Source organism: Typha angustifolia, chromosome 7 (genome assembly GCF_048772165.1).
Source record: "Typha angustifolia cultivar Huaian chromosome 7, ASM4877216v1, whole genome shotgun sequence".
Classification (NCBI taxonomy): domain Eukaryota; kingdom Viridiplantae; phylum Streptophyta; class Magnoliopsida; order Poales; family Typhaceae; genus Typha; species Typha angustifolia.
Window position 1 is genome coordinate 11,151,252 of NC_133245.1, and position 24,745 is coordinate 11,175,996.

The following is a 24,745-nucleotide window of genomic DNA, read 5'->3' on the forward strand; positions in this document are numbered from 1 at the left end:
GGATATCAAATAGAGTTAGATATGTTGAGAGGCGAGAGTAGCCTAATTTAAGGGAGAAAAGGAGAAAGGCTATAAGTATAGAGTTTTCTTTTTATGCCAACCTCATGATGTTGGTGAATTGTTGGTATGCTTTTGATAGTCGATATTAGATATTAGTCTCATAGTTGACTCAACTAACTCAGGTGTGAATATATAATAATGAGCCACTTAAAGTGATGTGAGTTGTACAATGATTCTAAGAAACTCTTATATACATGGATTTTGAAAAGACTACATTTAATTTAGTCTCACATTATGTGAGACCCACATTCACACTAAAATCACATCCAACATTCTATTCATTATAAATCTTGTAATATCTTGTGGATTGTTAGCAATACCTCAACCAGTTGATAATAAACTATTAGAGGCCATAAAGTAGAATTATATGCTTCTAGTTCAAGCCGTTGTGCTACTCATTTTGATGAAATTATAAATATGAGTTTTTTTTTTCTATTATAGTCTTTATAGAGTTATAAATTGTGTCGATACAGACAAGAACCTAATTTTTTTAGTCGAAAACTAGAATGTTATGACATCCTTTCATACAAAATATTATATTGTGACCAAAGTCATATCTGTGTATGTCCTTTCTTTTTCTTTTTTAGTCTCTCTATGAACTTAGATATCTTTATTACATAATAAAATACTAATGCAAATTAGTGTTGGCGTTGAAAACTTAAAAGGCCTTGTTCACATTAGAAATAGAGTGAAATTGGAATAATAAAGTCTAATTTGTTATTAATAAAATAAGAAATTTATTATAGGAATATCTTTTCCTATATTTACTTATATTATGGAATAAGGGTATAATGATTATGTTTGATGTGATATAAAGTGAAGGTAAAGAAAAAATTACTAAAATACCCTTTGATTTAATTTAAAATAGATTGATAGAATAGATGGTAAATAAATTAATATATTTTATGTATATAATGCTTGGAGTTATGTATGCAGTACTAAGCTAATTCATTATATATCGAATATTAGACTAAGTCATTACATATGCATTAAGATATATTAGAGTTTTTGCATTAAAGTATGTTAGAGCTTGCTTGATCTAAACATATATATTCTACTATTTCAGACCGACTTATTCACGTTGAGTTAGAGCAAAATTTTCCAAAGGATACAACAAACCCTAGTTCACTATTGTAATTAGACTTCCTTTGCACAGAGTCGAATCATGTGGGCTTTATAGAGGCTTTTGCAATTTAATTATATTTATTTCTTTATTTGTAATAATAGATATATAAATCCTGTGTACTTCAACAAAATATTACATCGATTATAGAAAAAAAAAAAAAAAAAAAAAAAAAAAAATATATATATATATATATATATATATATATATATATATATATATGCATTTAATTTTATATGCTAAATTAAAAAAACTAGCAAAAGCCCAGGGTTTTATAAAAAGCTCTTAATAGAAAAGATGCCTTCACAAATTTTCTATTATTTAACTATTTATCACAGCATCCACTTAATTTGGACCACATTCTTCTTGAAAAAGCATATATAACTGAACAAGTTCCTATAACAGTTGACTTTTTTGAACGAGGAAATCTAGTTCTGAAAATTTATAGCAAAAAAACCACTTTTCCACTAAATACACCACTACACTCAAAAAAGATGAACAAAAAACAAACAATTAGAAGTCATTCCTTTTGACACATAAGAGATTTACAAGAACTGAACGAATGTACAGTCAGTTGGAGATGTATATTTTATATTTAACGCTAATCATAGAACGAGCCATTTGCAATGAACAACTGAATCAAAACCAGCAGCTTCAGAGCAAATATAGTGATGAGCACCTAGATTCCTTGAATTATCAATTCCATATAAGCTTCTAGACCTTGGCTTGGGAGACTTGCTTTCAGCTTTTCCAAAGCTTGACTTTCTATCTGCCGAACCCTTTCTTTCGACAGGCCAAACATGTTGCCGATCTCAGTGAGAGATTTTCGCTCACCGTCATGGATGCCGAAACGGTAGAGAATTATTGTCCTCTCCCTAGGTTTGAGAATTCTAAGGAGGTCTACCACATGCTGTCTCATCATCATCTTGGTTATTTTCAGATCAGGTACTTCAACCTCCGGGTCTGCCGTGATTTCCTGCAACCATCAAGTGAACTCTTGATACAACAAACTTCAGCAGTAAATTGACTTAGACATGATACAGTGTATTTGGATATAGAAAATGTCCAACAACTTTTTAAATATCGAGCTTGAATTTATGAGTGTAGAAAAGGAATTACATGGATTTGTATGTAGAAATACATACAGGAAACAAGGAAGATAATAAAACCAATAACACGGAGATGGCATAATGTGCTTGCTCTTGTAATTATGTACGAAAGAAATTTGACAATCATTATATCAACACGATATATGCTGGCCTTGGATACTTATAAGACAATCATATGCACCTCAGAGAGGCCATCGCCCTCATGGATCGTTAACTAAGTCAACCTGAAAAGGGGGAAGTCACTGAATAGACAATCCACCAGTGGAAATCAGATCAATTCTGGACAACCTGCATAGTGCCGTGCCTCACGGCAGGCCTGCCATGCCAGTGTGGACGCCGCTTCACCAATTGCCCAATAGGCACAACAAATCCTTACATTTTCAAGCAGCTAAGGAAAAATTATGCGACAAGAAAAGGGAAAAAGATTCGTGTCTAAGAATGTGGGCAACAACAGGGGGCTAGTAAAGCAACACGAATGTAGCAAATATAAGAGTGTTCAGATAGATATTGCAGTAAATCAATGGAAGCTTTCAGAAGGGAGCATGCTGAGAAACAAAAATTTAAATAAAGATCTTAAAAATGACTCAATGTGAAAGCTCAAGATCTGAAAAAGAGGATACTAAAAGAATGTGTGTTAACATCAAAAGAAATACTAAAGGAACAAATTATGAAACAAGTAATGATAAAACTACAAGTAGCTCACCTAAAATTGGCAACGGAATAAAAGCTCAATATTGAGAAACATATCAACAGTTTTTTTTTTCCTGCTATCTAATTAGCATAATTACCTGGAAAGTGACATCCTGATCTGACCAAGGACGTTCTTGAATTGAGACTGGTTTTCTAGATGTTAATAACAAACTTCGCAACCTTTCAGTTGTGATCCCAACACGCCTCGCTATGTCTTCGTATGTAGGTAGATGGCCTTCTTGAAGGTATAATCTCCTTGCAGTCTTTATCTTCTTCAGAACTGCAAAAACATTCTCCTGCAACCATGGAATATGATAAGTGAATTTTACTTCTATCAGACCAAATGCTACTTGATTTTCCATTAGCAAGCAATTCTCGGAAATCAGATATCAATATAGAAGATGTCAAGGAAATTTGTTGATCCGAAACTATTAGATAAACTACAATTACTTTGAGTGTCCATGAGAATGAGTAAGACAGAGTACGGAGTATTTTGCAAAAAATAAAAATTTTGGTACGATATTAGCAACCAATTTCAAGAAGTTTCAAGTGCCGAAAGCTCATCAACATGTTTAGACTCAATTCTTTTCAAGCTGAAATCAATGAATTTCTTTTACAAAATTGACAAATGGGGTTGTTGCCTAGTAATTGGCTCTCCTCTCCTTCTGTGAGGTTGTGTACTTTTATTCGAATGTTATGAAGGTCGTTCCTAGTTTCCTACAATCTTGAGACATTTTCTAACTAGTGGCTATCAATTGTCACTGTTAAGAAGCTTTGGCAATTCAAAGATCTATATTCATGCATATATGTATGTAGAGTCCTTGTATTGTGGCTAGGGAACATCATACCTATTCTGCCTATATATTCTTTAGCCTAGTAAAAAATAATAGAAAAGTTCCTTTTTACAACATGGTATTAGAGCAATAATATTTTCTATTAGACACCTCATGTGGAGCAAAATCTCCTTCCTGTCAATTTGTTACGCAAAATACAAGTCCCCGATTCACATTGAACTCCCCAAATTACATGACATGTCTCATATCCCTGTCGAACTCATCACGAGCATGAGTTCTCTCCCAGTCAATTTCTCACACAATGTGAGTCTCCCTATTCTGTCAAACTCCTTCTGCACAAGTGCTCTATTTTTTCCATGTGAGTTCGACAAGTGATATAGTGTGTGCATCCCTCTACGCTCGACTGTACATCTTCCAATGAGTTCACTGGCATGTGTTCTTCTGTCAGCAAATATCTCTCTCTGGTTCAATGCACATCTCGTCGAGATCGTAATCGTCGCTGCTGATACTGAAGATCTTAGGTTTTGCTGTCGCTGCATCTATTTTACAATGGATAATGTTGATCCAACCTGTTACTATCTTCTTCCCTCTGCTGACTTCAAACTTGCGATAACAACTAATTGACCACTACGAAACATGGATACTGGTATGCAAAACGAATATCCCAGTATGGGCAACCGTGAGAAACAAGGATATGATACGCTAAGAATACATTGTGAATTTATATCTATAATACATAATTTAGACAAAGCCTCTCTAAATGAAAATATAAAGTTAATGTTGGTAATATGTTAGTGCTTGTATTCTATTATATTTTGGTAACATGTAATGGTACATGCCAAGCACATCTAACTATTCATTAGAAAGCTAATAATTTTTAATAAATTGGCAATTACTAATATTGAGTGAAAAGAAGAGAATTTTAAATTTGTAAATTACAAGTTCATTGTGACATGAAATCCCAATATCAATCTCCTTAAAATTCATAGATAATCCCAATATCAACTTCTGGGCCCGAGTCTTATTATAAATGGAACCCTCTGAACTAATAGGAATGTTTAATTTGACTTTACATTTCAACTTTCAAAGTATCCAAGTATCCATAGTATCCACTTTTCTATTTTAATTTTGGAAAAATAGGATCCGTTATGGAATTACCAGCTATTTTTTTGTGAAGTATCCAGCGAGTTTCATGTTCTACATAGTATCTGATGTGATATGGCTAGAGCTTAGAAGTAAGCAAGCTTCTTAGATTGGCCATATTGGTCAGCTACTTTGGAGACTGCACTTCTGGTTGTGATCTCACTAACCTACATGAAACTAGTCCCGTACCCTTTGACGCTTTAGATGAGAAACACATATGTGTATGTAGAGTGCTTATATTGCATTCGCAGAACATCATAACTATTGTATCTATCATATTTTTTACCCCTGATAAGAAAGAGTGAACTTAACCTTTGATAGCAATCTGAAGTAATAACTCAGTAATACAAAGCATTTGAATTAAAGAGTTTGGGAATCTTATTATTATAAAATGAGCATGTTACTATGTGTATGTGCTGAGATACAGCTGGAAGCAAGAGGCTTACTTCTTATGAATTTCCCAGTTCCCAAATGTACTGCTGTAATCTGGATCAGTGCAGGTACCACGAAATTGTGATAATCAGAATAACTTATTGACTCTACCTTGTCTTATAACAAACACAGAATTTTGCTTCAAGGGTAACTTATTTCAAGTTCTTTTTCTATCACTAGACCATTTTATCATGTATACTGGGATAGCAAGATACTGGATATTTACTCATCTCAAGGGTATTTTTCATAATAATAAGAAAAAACTCATGGGGATTGAAAAACTGATGACTTCCAAATCCATCATCCTCCCTTCCAATATCCTCAATCAATTCCCACCTATAAGGGAATTTTTACCACAGATAATATAGCTGAAAATCCAGAAAGTGGCAGCCTCTAGGTGCACCTTGCATAGATGCAGCAAGAACACTTGTATGCATAAAATAACCGCAGGTTTGGTTGGATAATTGCATCAAAATTGAATGTAGGACTTTATCTTTTAAAAAAAAGTCTGAACACTTCAGTTTTAATGAAAATACAAAAGAAAGCCATTCATACCGGCAATCGAACTGTTCTCGAGTTCTGAAATATGGCCTTCCTAATAGATTGACGTATCCACCAATATGCATAAGTTGAAAACCGGCATCCTGCTTTAGGCTTAAATTTCTCCAAGCTCCTCATCAAACCCCTGCTTCCCTCCTACAGTAACAGATACTTTTATACTGAAAGAATGCACTTCGATTATCTTGAAGAGGAGAACAAAGGGCTATTTCAAACTTGAAATTAACTATCAACTCCTGCTATGACAGAATGGAACAATTCAATGATTCCAACAAAGTAATCTAAATATTGCAACTGCAAAAATTGAAATGGGCAAATATAAGAGTAAGACCCTACCTTCTCTGATTTTGTGTAATTATATGGAAATGATTCATATTCACAGGGCATAACTTCTTCATGATTAATAACAAGAATACATAGGGGGGTGGACAGTGTGACATCTAGTAATTAATGTTTCATTGTTTCACATTGTTCATCATTCATTATAAACAACGTCTAAAGTTCCTCAATATATCTTCAACTTCTTCAGGATTCATTTATTCTCAGTTAAGTGATTATCAATTGGATGGCTGTTAAACAACCGAATGATATTTCTCTTGATTAGCATAAAATTCATCTGGATTATCAGAGAAATGGAAGGAAAAGATCATCAATTTGACTAACAATAGATGGAATTTAAAAGTAGAAAAATCAAAACCACAGTAGAATAGTTTGGAGTTGATTCATGTTATAGTCAACAGATGAGATGAAGATCAACACATGTCTTGCTAAATGGCAGATAGTATTCATGTAAGATAGTGTTCATGTAATCAATCCCAATCTAATAGGCGATAAGGCTCTTTTAAATCTTGCTATTGGGAAGACATAAAGATCACAAAAATTAACACAGCAACGGCTTCACCATAATCAAAAGATAAATAGTCAGCATAAATAAAGGAAGATAAATGAACACAGAGAACTAAATACCAGTACAGCATGTAGTAAGTGGAGAAGGATAACCTACCTGCAGTAGATCCTGAATGTTGAGACCCTTCCCCTCATATTGTTTAGCTACATGTACCACAAGACGCAGGTTACCATTAATCATCTTTTCTCGGCTGCGCTTTCCAGAATAAAGGCGAGACTGCAGATCTTGGCAGCTCATTCCAACAGCTTGAGCCCACTCAGCTAAGGTAGGTTCACGAGCAAATTGAACAGAAAGTCTTTGCTTAACTTCTTCCAATCTGATAAGATCCTGTTAAGAATTATAATTACGAACCATTAGAAAAGGGCTACACCATGTTAACAAAGTTAAATCTTGCAAGAGAACGAGAGGACAAAAACATGCCTGTATCTGAACAAACAACTCCTTTTCTTCTTTAATGGTTAATAATTGTTTTGTTTCAGGGCCCCACAAAAATAATCTGAGGGGATCATTTAGATCAATACTTTTATCAATCTTCTTGCTCATGTTAGTGTTCTTCAAACTGGGGACATCATAAATAAAATTGTCCAGATTCTTTGAGACCTTCCGCTTCTTGGGTCTCCTCTCCGATATTCTTTTTGATCTAATAATTACTTCTTCCCTTGTCAAGATATCCTTGCAGAATTCTTTGGGATCGGCACTGATAACAAGTCATATTTTAGTTGCAGCAATAAGATTAAAGCACTAAATTTACTATTGGTAAAAAAGGAAGGCCTTAAAGGAATGAAACAAACCCATGAAAATGTGGCTCATTCAACTCTGCAGCCAAGATACTGGATTTTTCTGCTAGTACAGCAGCTTTTCTTGTGGCCATCATGGCCCTCTTAGCAAGGGCAAGGACATCATCTGGGGTTACAGAATTTGCACTATTCTCAAATTCCTTAGCTCCATTTTCTATAGTTGCAGTATTCTCATGTGCAATCAATTCTTCAGTTGAGACTGAAATTGGATTTTCCTTGCTGCATGTAGGTGGCAACCTGAAATGAGGAGAACAAGCATATTAGGTTCAGAAATAAACAAGCCAGCATTAGAAATGTTCGAATAGACAAGCATACCAGAATCCTGACTGATAAAGCATTTGACGTTCAAAATATTTCCGATATTGGTCAAATTCCTGCTCTTCATTCTCTTCACAAGAAGATGTTCCAGTCTCTAATTGCTGCCTATCCAGAGTTTCCTTAAATAGTTAAACAGAATGATATTAATTTGAACGTGTCATGGATCAAGCAAATGTGTCAGCAATTAACTGACCAAATGAAGATGCTAACAAGGATGCACATGAAAATCTAATGCAATTAAGGCACATCCTATGAAGCCTTACTCTAAAAAATTATAATATGAGAATAAAATATTTGGTCAACATGATAGGTCATATAAAAAAGATAACTGGGAATAAGTGCTCGCTGGAAAATCTCTGCAAAACAAAACAAAACATTCGATTGTTTCTGGAGAAAGAGAAAAGTAAACATTTCTTGGACCACAACATTGATCATAAATAATGAGAGTGTACTGAATACCTTTCTATTATGATGCTAGTCATGGAACAATATGCATATGTATCTCAATATTACTACCTAATAGTTTAAAGAAGATCTCCCGTAATATCACTAAGAAAATCTCACCATTATATGAAATTTTCTTCCTCAAGTTACCAACTTATTAACAGTGTCTCTACCAATATAATGAAAACTCATTAAGAAAACATCATCATTATATCAATTATGAAATTTCCTTCCTCAAATTAACAACATATCAAGAGTATTTCTATTTCCTGATAGAAAAACAGAAATATAGTGACTTCTCATGATAATACCATGCTATTTAATAAAAAAAAGAAACAAAATTTAAGACTTCTATGACTACAACCATGTCTGAGCACATAAAGGATTAAGGTGAAAGCTCATGTTTGATGCTATCTTAAAAACATAACAAGATATTCAATCTTAGTACTAAAGTTTGTAGAATGCATTGCACATTTACAGTAAGGAGAGACTTTTGGGCTAATCTGCATCAAAGAATAAATCATTGGAGAAAATGTAAAGTTTGATTCATGTTTCCTGCAAAAACATGACAGTATTCTGTTAAAAAATAGCACAACCTAGCTAAAGATGTAAGAGAACATCTTCTTGGAGCAACCAAACAAAAAGGGTAAGACAAAGGAAGAAAAAAGAGAAAATATTTACAGAGCCCAAGTGTCACGAACTAGATCTGAACTAATTCGGACATAAGAAAATTATGAAAATCTTAGGTGGTGGTAGTCTCATGAGTTAGGGTTCTAATGGCTTTGGTCTTAACTAAATCGGAGGTCAAGATAAAAAGATATAAATAAAATAGAGAAGCAAGGTCAGAATAAGATAGAACGGTAAATATTCGATGTTATGGCGATCGTTGGAAGGTGACAGACGGCCAAGAATGGTGGTGGACAGCCGTAAGGTAGGGTGGCTCATGAAGATGATAGTGGCTATGGGTTAGAGATAAAATTAGAGTTTCTAACTTAGATCTACTTCTAGGAAAATAAACGACTATGATTAATTTACTTTTACTCTTAGATTATTTTACTCTTACTCCTAAGATAGTCTAAAGCTAAAATATTATTCTTAATTTTTTATTGAATGCTTGGATGAATAAACAAAGAAGCTCAGCCCCTCTATATATATAGGTCGGATACAATAAGTCCTATAAAGGTTTATACAACTCAAACTAGGACTTGCCATAAAGGATTAGATGATTTAATTAAACTTGTTTTAGTGATTTACTTGACTCAATTGAATTTATTTTATTGGCTTACATATTTTAACTAGACTTACCTTAAGGGCTTACATAACATAGCTAAACTTGTTTTAAGGGCTTACATAACATAATTAAACTTGCCTTAAGGGATTACATAAGAGATATAAACATAAATCATTTAAAAGATAAATAAATTCAATTCATCGAGCCCATTGTCTTCATGATGCAATCCAATCCGACCTGATTGGCATTACCAAAAGGAGGCTAAATAATAGGAGACTCTTAACTCTTCTATATGCTTGTCCGCTAATATTTCCCATACAACTTAAATAAAAATAGAATTTGCACAAACATACTACGAAATGCTTCATTTATAAGCAAAATCTGATAGGAAGGGAAGAATAAAATATGCACAAACATACTATGAAATGCTTCATTTATAAGCAAAATCTAATAGGAATGGAAGTCTAGTCATTCCAATCTAGTTGACTTATTAGAGGAGACAACATCAGGCGACTAATAGAGGAGGAGATTCATCGGAATAGACGAAATTTTGGCCGAGAATTCAAATGCTTGGCCAACCATTCAAATGCCCGATTGGGTTCATCATGTCGTTTGAACAAGTTCAAAACGTTTCGGACAAAGAGAAAAGTTTGCCAATGAGTTCAAATACCCCTCGAGCCGTTCAAATGCCCGACAACTAGATCGTTGATTAAATTAATTTATGTTTAAAGAGTATGACAACTTTAAGGTCTGTTTTGTTTTCTTAAGTGATTAGTTTGATTGGAAGGCTATTTATATGCTATTTTAACTTGATTTTGGCAAGTAATAATGTATTTTCTTCTCTTTTTCTTTTCTCTCAAGTCGACCTACTAGCCAAAGGGCTAGGTTTTGTTGACTTCTTTTTTTGTCCATTAAACTACTGTGATAATGCTTGATAGAATTTGTTGCGTAAAAACTTATCAATTGATATTAGAGATTTTGTGCCCGGTTGACTAAAATCCATTAATCAACTCACCACAAAGTCATGGAGGATGTCGAAGACATAGCTGATATCAGTTGAAGACCATCTCAATGCACTAGAGTTTCTATCAAAAAGTGAGGACACAGTCGGAACATGGGAGACTATATAGGTAATTAACAATAGCATCGATGAGGTGACGAAACAAATGATGCGCATCGCCAAAATGCTAGCTCTGTTAGATGGAATGTCGGTCATCACATCTATTAGAGCGCTTGAGGACATTCAAGCTAGGGGATTTCAGCCCCGTATCACCCGTCTAAACGTTCCAAAGTAATTAGGTGAAGATCCCCTAAGTTGGATATACAAGGCCAATGGCAGAGCTAAGAATTTTTATTGGAGGAGGGGGAGCAAGATTATGAAGTCAATTATATAAAAAAATATATCAAATTATATTTTACTTATATAAAATGCAAACCAAGAAATTTTAAGAGTACCAACTAAAGTTTTAAATGATAAAAAATGTACAATAATTTTTGCCCCTCTAAATTATACTAAAAATTTATATTCGCACTCGGTGAGAATAAATCGTCGAGATATAGTATCAAACTTTGCTATATAAAATTTATGGCATTGATTGACATGGACCCCTTTGTAAATACTTTCTTCTAATTTTATGTTGTATATCTAGGTGGTAATTAGATATTATAATTCTTAATTTAGGATTTGACGGGAGATTTTTTTTATATCAATAATTTGATGATTTTTTATATCAATATTTGTTTCATTACCACCAATTTCTATTTGACCAACCATAATTGAAATAAAAACCTAGTAAGAATAGGAAAGAAATCAATTAGATAAAAAAACATTAGTATAAAAAGAAATAAATACTTACCTAGTGCTATTAATGCAATGATAGATTTACCGTGGCTTTCTATTATCATCCTTCATTATTTTTCTTCTAATCAAATGAGGCATTGGAAAAAGACTTAAAAGAAAAAAAAGATTAATTCTTTTGTTAGAACCCAAAAATAAATAAATAAATAAATATTTGGGTTGAGAGAGGAGGGTGCACGTGCTCTGCACGTGCAGCCCCTCCCCTCTCCCTCTCCGGTACGCAGCGAAGCGCGGAAAAGAAGGGATTTCATCTAATCCGAATCGGATTAGATTTAATCCTCTTCTAATCTATAAATTAACCCTAATCCTCTCTCTCCTCAACCCCCCCAGCCCTCTTCTCTCTCTCCTTCCTCCCTTCTTTTGCTTCTTCCTCACCGTCGGAGTCGTTGCTGTGGGATCGGATCGCCGAAGCACCGCCGGAGGGAATTGGAACCACCACACTCCTCCCCGGTGAGCCCTCTCTCATCCCTCTAGTTTAATTTAAATTTAAATAGGTAAATCAGAAATACCTAATTCGCGGAATTCGGCCTCGTCGGCAAATCTGGCCGGCCGGCGGCTTTGAGTCGCAACCGCATCGTCACCGGAGGCTTCGCGCTCCAAGCCTGGTGTCGGAGATGTCTTCTGCGGGGCCCTCGTGGCTCCGATCGGCGTTGGCTTCCGTGTCAACTGTCGGTGATGAGTTCTCCACCTCGTGAGGACGACAGAGAAAGAGTAAGAGAGAGAGAGGGAAAGGAGAGGTTGAAGGGTGGTCGTGATGGGGTCGCCGGCGGTCACCCTCTCCCTCAGTCACCTTCTCGCGTCGGCCGCGAGAGAGAAGAAGGGGTTGGCTGGGCTCGGGTGAAACTCGAGCCAAACCCCTTTTTCCTTTTAAGTCGGGTTCGGTTCGGGTTTGGATTTCGGATCCACAAACCCGAACCGAACCACTTAAGTTTGGTGGGCTAGGTTAGCTCGTAGCCCAGTCCACCTAGTTTTGGGCTGGGCCTCGGCCCAACCCGATTAATTTAAAATTTTTTTGGAATGGGCTGGGCCAGCAATAGCCCAGCCCAATCCAATGGGTAATTTTAAACCCATTTTAGTTCTTTTTGGTTTTTAAATTTTAAAAATATTATTATTATTCAAATTAAAAATTTTAATATTATTTATTATTTAAGGCGGTGAATTCTAGTACGTGAGCTAGAGATTTGAGGTTTCGGTTGTCTTGCCTAGACTCAGGTGAGTGGGGTCACTCACATATTTATTTTATTGTATTTCGTATTTTTTGTCAGAACATGTAAATTTCTGTGTGCAAATTATTTATTTCACCCTTATGTGTAAAAATTAAATTGTTGCAATTTCTGTATGCAAGTCTATTTATTTCATTCGTACATGCAAAAATTTAATTGTTTTGTTTTCTGTGTGCATTTAATTATTATATTCAGTGCATCACCATACTTCGTACTAATATTAAAATTTATGAAAAGAAAAATGAGACTAGTATTGATACGACTTAGAGAACAGTCCCGGTATAAATCGTTTGCGATTTTCCGTGGTGACTCAAATCTATCTGGAAGTCCAGGGGAAAGTCCTAAATTAGATCACTGCGGTGACTTTCTTAGGTGATTCTAGCAGGGTTAGGGAACAGTCCTAGGAAGAATGAAAAAAAATTCTTAGGTGACTCTAACTTCTCTCAACGGTTAGAGGAAAAGACAGAGTGTGTTGATCAAAGGGTGATACCCTCTGATGACCCTAACCGGATCAGCTATGAAGAAAAGTCCCGAGCGTCATCTCAAGGTGACTTCTAGTTGATGTGGATCCACAGGGTTTAGACCCATTGAGACATATGACAGTATAAATATCAAAAAGATGTTAATATGTTGAAAATATGCAAGTTTATAAGTTGTGACATCTCTCTATTGTTATCATTGTTATTATTTAGAGAGCCTGCCTATTGCATATTGTGATGGATATTGTTGCTTTTAGTTTAATTTATTCAGCATTAACATGATTTAAAATTTATTTGGTTTTCGAGTGGATTCCACTCACTGAGCTATAGTTGTTGGCTCATGGGTTCTATTGTTTTTTTTGTATTTGTTTATTTATTTCAGGTAATAGTCAGCGGGGCGACTGAGCGAAATGTACCCGGATTCCACCTCCACTTAGGATTCACCTATTTACCTTTATGCTCTTTTAGATTTTGTGCTTTAGATTAGAAGTTTTTATTTTTATTTAGTTTAGAGACTCAAAAACATTAACATTGTTTTTATTTTGATTGCAATTAGTAATAAAATTTTAAATAAGCACATTCTCATTTTATTTATTTATTTTGTCATCGTATACGTAGAGAGTATTATTAAGGCTTCGTGCATCTCAAGCATATTGAGATGCATGGCCGGTCATGATTCCTATTTTGGGTCGTGACATCTTTGCTCTTGGCTACTAGGATTTTATTTTTGTTTATTTTGTTGAGTACGGCTCGGGTTAGAAATTAGTTAAAATGTGTGGATCTAAGAGTATGTGGTCCCACATAATTATTTTTGTTTAGATGGTTAGCTCAATAGATTTGAAAATGGGAAACAAAAAACTATTAATAATTTAGTATAAATGGCAGTGATCCCATTAGTTAACAAAAAGTTTTGAAATTTTGGGGGGCCCACCATTGCCAATTAAAGGTTGGAGTGTAGGGAGATTTGTCGTGATGTGGAGGTCCGATTGCAAGACTACCACTTCCTCATCAATACATAGCCCTTAGGACTACAAGGCTCTAATGTCATCTTGGTGGTGGAGTAGCTCCAAAGTTTGGAACCGATCACCTTTGACTACGAAAGTTTCACAATGGAATTCAGGATAATGGGAAAGAAGTACCAATCGCAAAGGGATGTGGGGGCGGCCTATCGGGTGATGAAATGGATGATGAGTCGCAAAGCGGGGCCATTATTGATGATGATGATGGAAATGACTCCAATTGAGTCACTAATAGTGGTGCGAAACCAATGGGATCTAGGTTGGGTGGTTTGGGCACCACATACCGTAGCCAAAAGATGGTGAGGTTACTGGAGGATTAGATAGGTGGCATTCCGTCTGCATCAAAGGGATCTCTACTGATAAAGTAGGTAGCCGAGAAAGGGCGCAGTGTACCATGTCTACCTAAAATTGCTGATTTTGGGAAAATTGCTATGGAACACGATGAAACTCGAAATTTTCTCTGGTTTAAGAATAGAGGTGCCTTACTGCGCAAAGCATTGGTCCATTGGGAAGGATTATGATTGGAGGATATTACGTAAAAGAATTTTGACGAGTTATAGCTGAGATGTTTACATCTAAACCTTGAGGACAAGGTTCATCTTTAAGGGAAGAGAAGTGATATGAATGAAAGTCTAGTCGCTCCATTCCAATTCCCTATTAGAAGAGCTGACATCAGGCGACTAGTGGAGGAGATTTGCCAAAATAGACAAAATTTGGGTCAGGAATTCGAACATCTGGCCAATAGTTCAAATGCCCGACTGGGTTTGCCATGCTATTCGAACGAGTCAGATGGAGACGAAAGTTTGTTGATGTGTTCGAATGCTCTTCCAGCCATTTGAACGCCCGACAACTAAATCATTGATTAAATTAATTTATTTTTATAGAGTTTGATGGGTTTAGGATTATTTTGCCCCTGAGTGATTAGATCAATAAGGAGGCTACTTATTTGTTGGTTTACTTGAGTTTGGCAAGCAATAAAGTATTTTCTTCTCTTTATCTTTTCTCTAAAGTTGGTTGAACTCGCCAGAAGGCTACAGTTTGTTGGTTTCTTCTATTTTTTGTCTATTAAATTGTTATGGTATAAGATCTATCGAGTCAGAACTTATCAAAATCTTTTACTAGCTATTGAGAAAATCTTGTTCACATGAGACACATGGGCCTGTTACAATACCAGAAATAAGTAGACTTCCATCAATCATTATTACCCCTTCTCCCACCTCCCAAGCTTTCCATTATTTTTCAATCCATACTCTTGTATGCACAATTCGATCATAGTGCATTAGTCTAGTGACTAGGATGTGAGGGGTTTAAATGAAATGATTCAAATTGCATACTAGAGGTAGCATTAGATAATAGAAATGAAAGATAGTTCGTAGTTGTTATCATATTCTTATACCCACATGAATGGCTCTTAGTGTAAAGTGCAGTAACATGATATATTTTTCTCAAGAGATAGTGCAACAAAATGCATTTTGTTTTTATTAACATGGTAGTAGAAATTAAGCATGAGGTTTATTACTTTTATGACAATTATAAAAGTAGGATGCCAACTTATAAATAGCTGGGAAACTCCCTATCATTATGAAGATCTTTTCCTAGATGCCATGAGCTCAAATATGTCATGAGAAATTGTTGCACTCATTATTGGGAGAATCCAATAGTGAGTTGACCTTAAAATTGGAAGACAGGTGTAGATACTAGAAATATTTATTGTGGGGAGTTGCAGTTTGACAATTTGATCTTTTACAAAGCTTTTTGGGTGCTGTTGATGATATGTATGATGTAGATTTACATTTCCTTGTTGCTTGAAGGTGCATTCTTAGAACTTGGGCACAAGCTTAAAAAGCCCCTGATACACATCTTACCTACGCATCCTAGCACTCATCTTCACTGCAAAATATTGCCTGCACCAAGAGCCTAGAGCATTTTTCTTTAGGTGCTCCTAGCTTTACATGCAGAGTCATATCTGATGTCTAAAGGTAATTGCAGGTATTGGCGACTTCATATTGTGACGTTCTTGTGTAAGCTCAATGTCACCCTTTAAAAATGTTCAATGCCGACATTGAGAGATTCAAAGTATTTGTATAGTCTTCCCTCAAAAACTTTCATGAAGCAGTGATTCTTTTACCTTTAATGCTCTCAGGACCATTCTGCAAATAAATTTATGTTTCTTTTCTAGGTTTCAACTATTCACTGCGTAAACATTTTCTAACTTCCTCTGACACTGACTAGGTTGCATAGACATGTGATCCTATTTTTAAATACACTGCATAGTTATGGGCCTTGTGGCAATGGATTATATTGAATCATGCATTGCAGTTTAATTATTTTCTGTTCCAGAGTATAAGAAGGAAAATTTTGATAATTTAGCCCTTTGTGAACTCTTGGACAGGGATTTCTATCTAAAAGGGCATCAGTTTGTAGGAACTTAGTTGTTTATTAATTTATGATCCCCACAGACATTTTCAACATAAATCACTGTATAGCATTGAACTAGATTTACTTGATGAGAATGGAGGAAAGAAGAAAGTTGTATAACATAATTGATTGCATTTTTTCTATAATGCTTTCATTATCAGATCACTATATTCGTAAGCATTTTAGGATGACTTTATGGATATGGATAAAAACTTGAAACTCTTGAAATGGCTTTTTTACTAGAACATGTTATGATATTCTTCTCATAGTATATTTCATAATATAGCAAAAATTTTTGTATTTCTAGTTACCTACCAAGCTATCATCTGGGCCTAATATTAACAACACAAGCATACAAAGCTAAAGTAAAACCATTTTTAAAATGGAAAAACTTTTGTCTGAACAGAATAATCCATCATTTGTATGGTTTTATTGTTCTATGTGTAGAAATAAGAGTGGATGTCCAAGAGCATTACCTGGGCAACCTTTTCATCCTTTAAGAAATAGTGGCCTTTATAATCCTCACGTTGTTCCAAGGAAAGAACTGATGTAGGAAAATGACGCAAAGTGGACGATGTTGGCATGGAGGCAACCACTCGGCTTGTGTGCTCATGTAGCATTTGTACTGCAAAAAAAAAGTAATTGCAGAAAACCCATTTTTCAGTAGCCGAAATAATCCTAAATGTTGCATACCATTGGGCTGGCAGCTAATAAAGATAAAATTGCATGCCTACCACTACAAGGGAGCAACAATTTGATATTCACAAAGTTATATTTACTAGAAATATGCAGCAGCTCCATCATAGATGCTGAGACAATCAAATTGAAGCTTAAAAAAAAAAAGGCACTAAGCACACTGCGTAAAAAGGATGCTCTTGTTGATGGAAAAAGGGTAGATTTTTTTTATCATATTCGATACAACAGTACACTGATTCTAGTGCAAATTCAATTGCCAAAACAAATAGAATCCACCATCTATTTGGATGTCTTTCCTATAAGGTAAATACTCACTATAATCGATGGTCAGCTGGTACTTGTTCTTAAAATTAAGTGCAACAAAAGAGGATTCAAACCGGTGGAATGTGATTATGGAAAAAAAAAAACGAGTGCCAATCGATAGCTACCTGAGGTGGAGACTGGATTCCTGAAGTGGGTTCTCGGGAGATAGGAAGGAGAAGGAAGAGACGAGGAGAGGAGGCTCTTCCCTGCATCCATTCCCGCGAAGTGTGGGAAAATGGCCACGCCAGTAGTCTATTCTTCTCCACCCTATCTATATATCAACAATCCGTGATGAGTGTTGGGAAAAGAAGAAGGGAGAGCAAGAGAAGTGAGGCTGAGGCTGAGGCTGAGGCTGAGGCTGCTCTAACGGCAGAGAGAAAGGAAGGAAAAAAGAAATAGAAAAATAAAATAGAAAGAAATCGGAAGGGCCCGTAAGGATGAGGTTCTGCTGCTGCGTTGCTGGTGGAGAGAGTGAGTGGAAGATCACGGCCGCTCAACCGTACTAAGCCACCTCGAGATGCTAATTTAAGATGGATTTCTCTCCGCGTGAATCCCGAGGCAGCATGGACGGTACAAAGAGGTGAAGAAGGCTGGGATAGTTATTATCCGTCCGATCAACTTTTCTTTTTTCTGTCATATAATATTTGTTTTTATTGTGATATTTTACACTCATTCCTTAGTCTTATTTTGGGTATTTTAAACTAAACTAACAACGTTAGGTGTTTAATTATGACATAGGTTAAGAATATAATTATTATTTTTTATGTAATATAAAAAAAATTCGAGAGAAAATGAGAATATATTAAAAGAAATTGAATCAGAATATCCTTTTAGTCTGAGAGAAAATCCACGGTGAAGAGTAAAAAGGAGAGAGAGGAAATGATTCTAGTTGCCTTTTAGCATCATGACTCCCTGAGATCCTCTCAACTAGAAATTATTTCTCTAAATTGCTTTAAGAAATCTAATCTTCTTTGTTAAAATCTTCATAGAAATGTTTCTCAAACAATATTTGATTTACTAGAGGCCAAATAATTCAATAAGAATTATTAATTTCTCTTTCTTAATCGAATCAGTTGAGATTAAATGATACCAAATAAAATTAATCGGAACTACCGGTCATATTAACCGGAAGTATGGATTACTTTTCTAAATTGTAAAAGTAAATTAGTCATATTTTATTTCTCTCTTAGCTATTTATTTTTTATAAAAAATAAAAATAATAATAAATTGGTAGAAGTTGACACTCCTATTATTATTATTATTAAGGAAACAGTTATAAGAAATGGTTGGTATGGTTAGTATGGTATCATTACTCTTACTAGAGATGTTAAAATTAGTATACATATCTTGCTTAGTAGACTCAAAGGTAGAGCCACACTTCACTTTTAGAGGGGTCAAATAATATATCCAATAGATAATTTTAAGAAATATAAGGTCTTGACTTAAAAAAAAAAAAAAGAATTGCCCTACAATTTAAAATTTAAGATCTCCCTTTCTCTTGTATGTGTTTATATATATATAAACAAAACTTATTCACAAGCTGGTCTTAATATTCAATATCTAGTATTTAATTAATCTCTTGAAAGCAATCTACAGGATTTAACTGTTCTTATAAAGTAAAAGGCATCTTTTTTGTGAGTACCCGAGCTATATATCAACCTCTCAAAACTTACGTCATTGATGGTGATTAGGCCTATCAAAAAAGCCGTGGGCCCGTGAGGCTTGTGGGCTCGGCTCGATAAAAGCTCGGCTCGAGTTCTAAATAAGCCGAGCTGGCACTGGCTCACTTAAGCTCGGCTTGATTAGACTCGATTATATATATATATGATTTATTAAGATCCAGCGGTTGATATGATATGTATAAATAAGGTGAAAGGCCTAACCCTCCACCAAAACCCTCTTCTCCACCATCTTCTCTAGTTACCAAAGGCGACCATCGTCTTCTTCACCACCGAGGCACCGACGACGATCATCACTGTCGAGGCGTCGACGGTCAAAAGACTAGTATTCTTCACCGGACCACCGAAACATCTCCTTGTTCACCATTGATGGGAGTCACTCTCTATCTTCATCGCTGGAATGATCTCATCCTCCACCTCTCGAGGAGTCAAGGTAAGTTAATAATTTTTTTTAGCAATCAAAACATCTTCACCTACTCATTCTCTATTTTCATTACTTAATCCATCTCATCTTCACCTAGAATTAATTTTTTATGTGAGATTAGCCTTCTCTTCTCTCATCTCCAAGAATGTTTTGGTTGATTAAATATTATACTACCTAGTTATTGCAGCTATTATATAAGAGACAAAAGATATTTGGGCTCGTTTCAATGCTTATATTGTTTCAGTGGTTAAATATTACGAATCGATAACAAAAGTGATGAACATTAAGATTGATATTTTATGAATCTTTTTTACGAGAGAATTATATGCGTATAATTTGAACTTGGTGTAGCTCATTTTTTGGGATCGAGATGAATTAAAGGATTAGGCTGATTATTTAGTATATAGCCTACATGCATGGATAAAAATAAAATTAGTAAGTAAATTAGTTTGGGCATAGATCAACAACACTACAATTTGAAAAGAACTAGAATAATACTGTGCCAGTTCATGTTATGAATATATTATTTTAGTTGGAAAAACAGGGTTATGAATATATTGTTTTAGGTTCCCTTGGAACTATATTATGATCTTGAACTACTTCATTTCCATTTCTTTGTTTATCTGGATGAAAAATGTTGCTGGAATTGATACTTTCTGAACTTGAAATCGATCAATTTGACATCTGATTCAATTTCTAGTTCAACTATTTGCACATCATTGCAAATAATTGGATTCTCTCAATGCTCAAACCCTAAATGGTGCCAAATGTCAATCAACTGAACTCGTCATGTACTACTTCAGAAATTTAATGTTAGCTGTTATGTTGTTAGACACTATAAGATAAAGTGAATATCTCTATAACCACCTATAAAAACTTTATTTTCTGTAGCATAATAAGGGAAGTAACACGACTGCATCGGCTCAATTTAATTCACCCATATGTCACAATCCTACATTTTATTGTTAATACATATGGTTTTATTTTGCCATAAAAAACATTTTATATAGCTTCAAGTCATGCAGTAAAAGTTTTATTTAGTATTTGATGCTACTGCTTTTCATTCACCAAGACAATGATTAAATTACTAGCATATTTTCTTCATGTATATTTTATTAAAAAATTTATTATTTTTTTAGATGTCTAGTATTCTTCATTCATCTCAACAATCTATGGTCTCTCTCTCCAATTGAACTTAAAAAATATATGACTACTGAAAATGTAGAAATGGAAGAAGTGCAACTAGAAAATGAAGTAGGAAAAGGGAGAGAAAAAAGTATCCGGTCTGGGATGTTTTTGATGAAGTTGAGGTATTAGAAAAGAAACAAAAAGTAGGAAAGTATCACTGTAAGTACTGTCAATGATTATATTATAAGGGATGTAGAAATTCCTGTGATTTTTAGTTCAACTTCATCATTCTTTGATCATACAAAAATAAATAAACTTATAGCAAAAATGGTAATTGTTCATGAATATCTTTTCAGAATGGTTGAACATATTTGGTTTAATGTGTTAATGAATGTATTAAATCCTTGTGATGAAAAGATTTTTAGAAATACTATAAGAAATGAATTAGAAAAGGAGAAGCTAAAGAAGAGTTTTCAAAAAGTTAACGAAATCTCATTAACATGCGATTATTGGACTTCTAATCAAACAATCAGTGTGCTTGACAGCTCATTATATTGATCCTCATCGGTAGTTACAAGCACGTATTATTAGTTACATTGATTTAAAGCCACCTAACAATGGTATGGTTATATCTAATGGTATTTCTCAATGTCTCTTAGATTGGAATATTCAAGATAAAATTGCTTTTATTACATTGGATAATGCTTTAAGTAATGATGCAGCAGTTAGATGCTTGAGAGCTAACTTTGATTGAAGAGGAAAACTATATTTCAAAATAATTTTTTTGTCATGTGCGGTGTTGTGTTGTGCTCGTGTTCTTAATTTGATGGTACAGGATGGATTAAAAGAAATTGAAGAAGTGAACAATAACATTAGAGAGACAGTGAAATATCTGAAAAAGTCTTATAATTATTTATTTAAATTTGGTGAAATTGATAGACAATTTATCTTAACTACAACAAGAGGGTTATGTACTTATATTCCTACAAAATGGAACTCCACATATGGTATGCTAGATTATGCCTTCACATACAAAATTGTGTTTAGCCTTTATGCTTATAGAGATGCTAATTACAAGTGGCTTCCTATCGAGCAAGATTGGTGCAAGTTTGAAAAAAAAATTAAAAGATATTGACAGTGATAAATGATGCAACTAATGTGTTTTCTGGATCTACATTTCATACATCCAATCAATTCCTTCCAGAAATTTACAATACTAAGAGAATATTACTAGAGGAGTCAAATTCTTTTAATGAATACATAAAGGCAATGGTGATAGTAACGAGAAGTAAGTTTGATAAATATTGGGGTGAATGCAACACATTGATGTCAATTACATCTATTCTAGATCCGATATATAAAATGAAGCTTCTCACTTTCCTTAAAATTTATCCAACAAATGAGAATTTTGATGTTATTGCTTCAATTCAAGTTACATTAGAGGATCTTTACTCTACATATGCAGGTGATTACTCGGCTATCCAAGAACATAGTTCTAATGTATCAAATATGACATCAAACATATCAATGATTCATTCTTCAAATAATAAGAGACATATTACAAGGATTACTTTAGAATTTGATGATTTTCTAAGATCTACTAGTACCATAAGACCTGTTAAATCAGAGTTGGAGATATATTTGCAGGAGCCAAATGAAACATGTGATCCTAGCACTTTTGATATATTAAATTAGTGGAAAATAAATATAATAAAAATTTCTATTATGTCTAAGATGGCTCGTGATAATCTTTCTATACAGATCACTACAGTAGCATCAGAGTTTGCCTTTAGTGCTAAAGGAAGGGTACTAGATGATTATCGAAATTCTTTGACTCCAAAGGTAGTGGAAGCTTTGGTTTGCATTAGGAATTGAATTAGAGCTACTCAAAAGAAAATCAAATGTCCATATGTAAGTTTACTATAAATTAGTACTTTAATTTTCTTTATTCTTGTTATAATAGCTTATAACAGAAAGTTAAACCTTTTCTTTTTCAGGAAGAATAGATTGAAGAAGAGGATCTTCATATTAACTTGCCAAATTGATCATCACATGTCTAGTATTAGTGTATTACTACTGGTATTTACTGAACTTTATTAATGCTAATAATTTTGTAGGAGTATTAATTATTTTCTTTGACTAACTTTTTTTTAATTACTTGTAGAGGAAGATGACACTAGTAATACTAATCAAGGTTTATTGGTGGCAATCATGGAGTATAAATGTGTAATGGAGTCTTGCTTATTTTGTAACCCTTGTGGAAAATTTTAAATGATCATTTGCTTGTAATCTTTGCGGGGGATAATATTTAAGTGATCAATTGCTTGTATTTATAATCCTTTCATTTGCTTGTAAGTTGTAAGCCTTGTGGGGGGATATTATTACCTTTTGTTGGGATAATATTTAGGTGATCAATTGTTTCTACTTATAATCATTTTATTTACTTGTAAGCTGTAACCCTTGTGGGGATATTATTACTTTTTGTTGGTTTTTATTTATTGGTTTTGTAATCTTTGTAGGAGTATTTTTTTACTTGTTAAGGTAAGTTATCAATGGTTTTGATTTATTTTTTATTTATCATTATAAGTTTGTCGCAAGCTTCAATTTAAATTTTCAAAATCTATTTTTTTCCTTCATATTTAACTACAAAGCTCATGATAAATATACCTAGCCCGTTTGGCCCACGAACTAGAGAGCCGAGGCTCATCGAATTGGGCTCGGGTAAAGCCGAGCTGAGTTTCTCTAGCTTGAATCGAGCTATCGAGCCAAGCCGAGCCAGGGTAAAATGCTGTCGAGCTGAGCTGAGCTGGGTCCAGCTCGCTCAAGCTTGGCTCGTTTATACCTCTAATGGTGGTAGACGTTGATGCAGAAATAAATTCGTTTCAGCTCCTCTGATACTGGGGACTATTTTAGTAGATATCAATCTATTAAGTCCAATATCCTCATGATGCAATTCAATTTGACTCAGCTTATATTAGAAAAGAGGAGAAGAGATGACAAAACCTATGAGGGAGTAAGGCCTCTCCAATCTCTTGGCAACAAGGCTAGGAAAAGGAAGGATGAAATATGGCGGCAACAAGAGAACCCTTTGTGAAAGGGAGAAGATCGAACCCTACCAGAGCTAAGTTGACCTGAGGGAAAAATAGAAAAACATATTTCAAATGTTCAAAAATTAACCGATTCAATTTTGAGCATGTCAATTCGGTAATTTCCACTAATTAAACAATTCAATTTTCATTTTTCTATGTTTAACAATTTCAAATTTTTCAAGAATTTCAACAGAATAACTATAATTTTTAATATGTCAAAAAAGAAATAGTAATGTCTCAAGATAAGTATAAGAACAATCCTAATGTTCTCCTCCTCTCTACATGAGAGCTTTCTCTATCTCCTCTGAGATATCTCCCTCTCACTCTTAGTTTGCCTCCTCTGATCTCTCCCATGTTTACCATCTCTCTTTAACTTACCTCCTTCTCTTTACATTCCTACAACTTGCTCAATCCTTCATCCTCAGACTCCCTTAGCTCAAGTAAAAAGAAAAGCCTACCGCTCCCCTAGAAATGGACTCCGAGGAAGCTCTCCTCAAAAAATTCTCTGACCTCCTGAAAGGTGACACAATGGAAGAGGCAATCAATCTAGAGGAGGAAAACACTATCTCTTCAAGAAGACCTCACCCGTGTCTTATTGGTAAATTATTCACCTTAAGACATCACAACCCAGCTGGCTTGAAGGCAATTTTCATGAAAGCCTGGATTCCTGAAGGAAAGCTCGAGTTTATTGAAGCCGGCAAGAACATATACTTGATGGCCTTCGAACTCGAGATCGATAGCTAGAAGGCCTGGTATGGTGCTCCGTGGTCTTTCAACCGGGACCTCTTTGCTCTTGCTTATTTTCAGCCTAACAAACCAGTGC

At 34.6% G+C, this 24,745-nt stretch overlaps 1 protein-coding gene and 1 long non-coding RNA gene across 2 annotated transcripts; one reads left to right on the forward strand and one right to left on the reverse strand.

The window, feature by feature from the left end:
- Positions 1-1,558: 1,558 nt before the first annotated feature.
- Positions 1,559-18,007, reverse strand: LOC140763538 (RNA polymerase sigma factor sigF, chloroplastic). Its single transcript, XM_073101767.1, has 9 exons — positions 17,728-18,007; positions 17,080-17,228; positions 7,929-8,050; positions 7,608-7,850; positions 7,237-7,513; positions 6,913-7,143; positions 5,907-6,047; positions 3,081-3,278; positions 1,559-2,159 (listed from the first exon to the last, which is right to left on the reverse strand). Exons 1-9 carry the CDS (start codon positions 17,816-17,818, stop codon positions 1,863-1,865), a joined length of 1,749 nt encoding a protein of 582 aa, XP_072957868.1. The 5' UTR covers positions 17,819-18,007; the 3' UTR covers positions 1,559-1,862.
- A 1,528-nt stretch (positions 18,008-19,535) lies between these two features.
- LOC140763930 (uncharacterized) lies at positions 19,536-23,156 on the forward strand. The gene is made up of 4 exons (XR_012104930.1): positions 19,536-19,714; positions 22,595-22,744; positions 22,831-22,912; positions 22,998-23,156. It is a non-coding gene; the product is annotated as an uncharacterized lncRNA (long non-coding RNA).
- The last annotated feature ends 1,589 nt before the right edge of the window (positions 23,157-24,745 follow it).

Excerpts from the sequence above, each read along its gene's own strand:
- LOC140763538 (XM_073101767.1), bottom strand. The coding sequence starts at position 17,818 with ATGGATGCAGGGAAGAGCCTCCTCTCCTCGTCTCTTCCTTCTCCTTCC. Across the intron at positions 7,851-7,928 it reads CTTTATCAGTCAGGATTCTG|GTTGCCACCTACATGCAGCA; the intron begins GTATGCTTGTCT and ends TCCTCATTTCAG. Across the intron at positions 2,160-3,080 it reads ATCAGGATGTCACTTTCCAG|GAAATCACGGCAGACCCGGA; the intron begins GTAATTATGCTA and ends TGATGGTTGCAG.